The 3,729-nt window shown below is 42.6% G+C and overlaps 1 protein-coding gene across 1 annotated transcript in view; it reads left to right on the top strand.

Moving 5' to 3' along the window:
* The window catches only part of trim23 (tripartite motif containing 23), a 15,298-nt gene that overhangs the window by 9,348 nt on the left and 2,221 nt on the right, over positions 1-3,729 (top strand). Inside the window, exons 5-9 of the mRNA XM_014023948.1 lie at positions 181-363; positions 450-665; positions 770-904; positions 2,841-2,970; positions 3,050-3,160. Coding sequence (XP_013879402.1) covers positions 181-363; positions 450-665; positions 770-904; positions 2,841-2,970; positions 3,050-3,160 — 775 coding nt within the window. The remainder of the gene's footprint in view (positions 1-180; positions 364-449; positions 666-769; positions 905-2,840; positions 2,971-3,049; positions 3,161-3,729) is intronic.

The following is a 3,729-nucleotide window of genomic DNA, read 5'->3' as shown; positions in this document are numbered from 1 at the left end:
TGATATCAGAATGATCCAAGTATCAAAATGTAGCTTTTAAAGTAGGAATTTGAAAATGTAATTAGGTCATTTTGACCAAATTTGAGTGAATCCTCATATGATGAGTCATATTTTCACTTGGGAATGTTTTTGAACCGTCCTAACCAAAGATCATCATGCACTGATCAACTTTCCTTTCAGCATGCTCTTCTTGAGACTGAAGCCAATCAGATTCGAGCGTCCATCCTGGACATGGCCCACTGCATCCGGACCTTCACAGACGAGGTGTCTGAGTACTCGAGGAAACTAGTGGGCATTGTGCAACAGATTGAGGGTGGTGAGCATATAGTAGAGGATGGAGTGGGCATGGCCCACACTGAACACGTAAGATAAATCACAGAATTTTACTTTATTTCTAAATGAATGGTGGAACCAGTCTGGTTTCATCGTGTTTTTGTTGTGTTCATCAGGTCCCTGGCACGGCAGAGAGCGCTCGCTCCTGTGTGCGAGCTTACTTCGCAGACCTTCATGAAACCCTGTGTCGGCAGGAGGAGATGGCGCTGAGCGTGGTGGACGCACACGTCAGAGAGAGGCTGATCTGGCTGAGGCAGCAGCAGGAGGACATGACCATCCTGCTGTCCCAGGTGTCCACTGCTTGTCTGCACTGTGAGAAAACACTTCAACAGGTCTGACGCTTGGAAATACGCACAGCTTCAGTGCACAATCTGCAGACATTTAAACTCAAGTTAATGAGCATGTAAAACACACTGAAATGTGTTTCCTGGTGTAGGATGACTGCAGAGTTGTGTTGGCCAAGCAGGAGATCAACTGTTTGCTGGAAACTCTTCAGAAGCAGCAGCACCAGTTCACTGAGCTGGCTGATCACATTCAGCTGGATGCTGGAATCCCCGTCACCTTCACCAAGGTACGAAAAATCCCCGTCACCTTCACTAAGGTACGAAAAATCCCCGTCACGTTCACTAAGGTAGGAAAAACCCCGTCACGTTCACTAAGGTAGGAAAAACCCCGTCACCTTCACTAAGGTACAAAAACTCCCCGTCCCCTTCACTAAGGTACGAAAAATCCCCGTCACGTTCACTAAGGTAGGAAAAACCCCGTCACCTTCACTAAGGTACGAAAAATCCCCGTCACCACTAAGTTATGAAAAATCCCCATCACCTTCACTAAGGTACGAAAAACCCCGTCACCTTCACTAAGGTACGAAAAATCCCCGTCACCTTCACTAAGGTATGAAAAATCCCCGTCACCTTCACTAAGGTACGAAAAAACCCCGTCACCTTCACTAAGGTAGGAAAAACCCCGTCACCTTCACTAAGGTACAAAAAATCCCCGTCACCTTCACTAAGGTACGAAAAAACCCCATCACCTTCACTAAGGTACGAAAAATCCCCATCACCTTCAATAAGACACGAAAAATCCCCGTCACCTTCACTAAGGTACGCAAGATCCCCGTCACCTTCACTAAGTTATGAAAAATCCCTGTCACCTTCACTAAGGTACGAAAAATCCCCGTCACCTTCACTAAGGTACGAAAAATCCCCGTCACCTTCACTAAGGTACGAAAAATCCCCGTCACCTTCACTAAGGTACAAAAAATCCCCGTCACCTTCACTAAGGCAGTGTTTCCCAAAGTGGGGTCCCGAAACATCAAGGTGGGGTCCTGAAAAGATTTTCTGAATCAGGCTGAAATACATTGCCTGGCCAAAACAAAAGTTGCCATCAAAGAAAAGGTCACACTCTAATATTTTGTTGGACCTCCTTTAGCTTTGATTAAGACACACATTAGCTTTGGCAATGTTTGATAAGCTTAGAAGCTTATCAATGTCACAAGAATTGATTCCATCAGTGTTGCATTAATTTTTCACCAACATCCTGCTTTGATGATGGTAGAGTCTGACCTTCTCCAGCACATCCCAAAGATTCTCATGGGGTTAAGGTTTGGACTATGTGGAGCTATGTGTAGCTTTCACTATGTGTGAAAATGATGCTTCATGCTCCCTGAACCACTCTTTCACAATAAGAGCCTGATGAATCCTTGCATTGTCATCTTGAAATATATCTGTTCCATCAGCGAAGAAGCAGTCCATTGATGGAATAACCTGGTCATTCAGTATATTCAGGTCAGCTGACCTCATTCTTTGAGCTCAAACTGTTGCTGAACTTAGACCTGACCACCTGCAGAGACCCCAGATCATAGCACTGCCCTCACAGGTTTGTACAGTGATGGGTGCATCACTTCACCTGCCTCTCTCCTTATGCACCCATCACTCTGGAACAGGGTCAGTCTGGACTTATCAGACCACATAATCTTCTTCCATTGTTCCAGAGTCCAGTCTTTATGCTCCGTATCAAATTGAAGCCTTTTTTCTCAGTTAGCTAATGAATTGACCCTTCTCAAACAGACTGACATCTTTTCCACGACCACGGGATGTCTTTCCACATGCTTGTTTAAGAAATGAGAAGCAACTTGTTGCACCATTTGGGGTTAAATAACTTGTTGTAAGCTGAGACATAATGACATGCAGTAATTATCCAATTGACCCTTTGCACGTGATGTCACACACTCCAAAAGACCGCCCATTTATCCATGACGGACATCAAAAACAATCAGTTAGCATAAACTCCTGTACAGCTAGTCAAAAACAGAGACATTTGGTGGCAAAAATATTTTTAATAACTTTATTTATTCTAAATTTTATGATTGTTTGGAGCAAGAATTGAAACCAGTGCTACAAATTCAATCAAATACACAGCCCTACTCAGTCATTCATAAGATTTATTAAAAAAAGGTCAAGCTAAAGTTTATTTGACCAAACAGTTGATAATGTGTCTGTTTTTAGGACAACCGAGTCCACATCGGTCCAAAGATGGAGATCCGTGTTGTGACTCTTGGGCTGGATGGAGCAGGAAAAACTACCATCTTATTCAAGCTGAAGCAAGATGAGTTTATGCAACCCATCCCAACCATTGGTATGTACCTGTCAGAACTCTTCTCAGTTTCACTCACCTCCCTCTGAGTTCTAAATGCTGTTTCTTATTCCATCATAAGGGTTCAACGTGGAGACAGTTGAGTATAAGAATTTAAAATTCACTATCTGGGATGTTGGTGGAAAGCACAAGCTCAGACCCCTTTGGAAACACTATTATCTCAACACTCAAGGTAAGCTCTGGGCCCATATTTATCAAACTTCTTAGAATTACTCTTAAGAATGCTGCTAAGAGTGGACTTAAGTGTAAAATAATTCTTAGTTAAAAGCTGAGAGTAAAAGTCAGTTATCAAGCGTCTCAGTCTTTAAGTGAAGTGTAAGAGTAATTCTTAAGTGTCAGTCTTAGAGCTAATTTACGACACTTTACAGCGCCACAAAGATGATCCTGGATGACGTCGTTACAAAACTCCAGCATGGACCAATCACTGCCTCGGATTTCATGTTCAAAATTATTTCCTGAGAAAAGTCAAAATAAAACTGTGAAAATCCTAAAATAGGTTCACATTCGACACAGTAATGTTCATACATGTCACATTGTACTGATTGTCATAAATTACATAAAATGCCCTCAGTATTATAGCATATTATTTCAAAAACTGCTGCTTAATGTTTTATTTTATGTCTCAGAGCCTCAGGAAATGTTGAGTTTGCACCTTCCTCTTCCTCCTCTAAACTACCCACACACACACACACACACACACACACACACACACACACACACACACACACACACACACACACA

Source organism: Austrofundulus limnaeus, unplaced genomic scaffold (assembly GCF_001266775.1).
Source record: "Austrofundulus limnaeus strain Quisiro unplaced genomic scaffold, Austrofundulus_limnaeus-1.0 Scaffold398, whole genome shotgun sequence".
In the NCBI taxonomy this organism is placed as follows: domain Eukaryota; kingdom Metazoa; phylum Chordata; class Actinopteri; order Cyprinodontiformes; family Rivulidae; genus Austrofundulus; species Austrofundulus limnaeus.
This window is presented reverse-complemented; position numbering and strand designations above follow the sequence as displayed.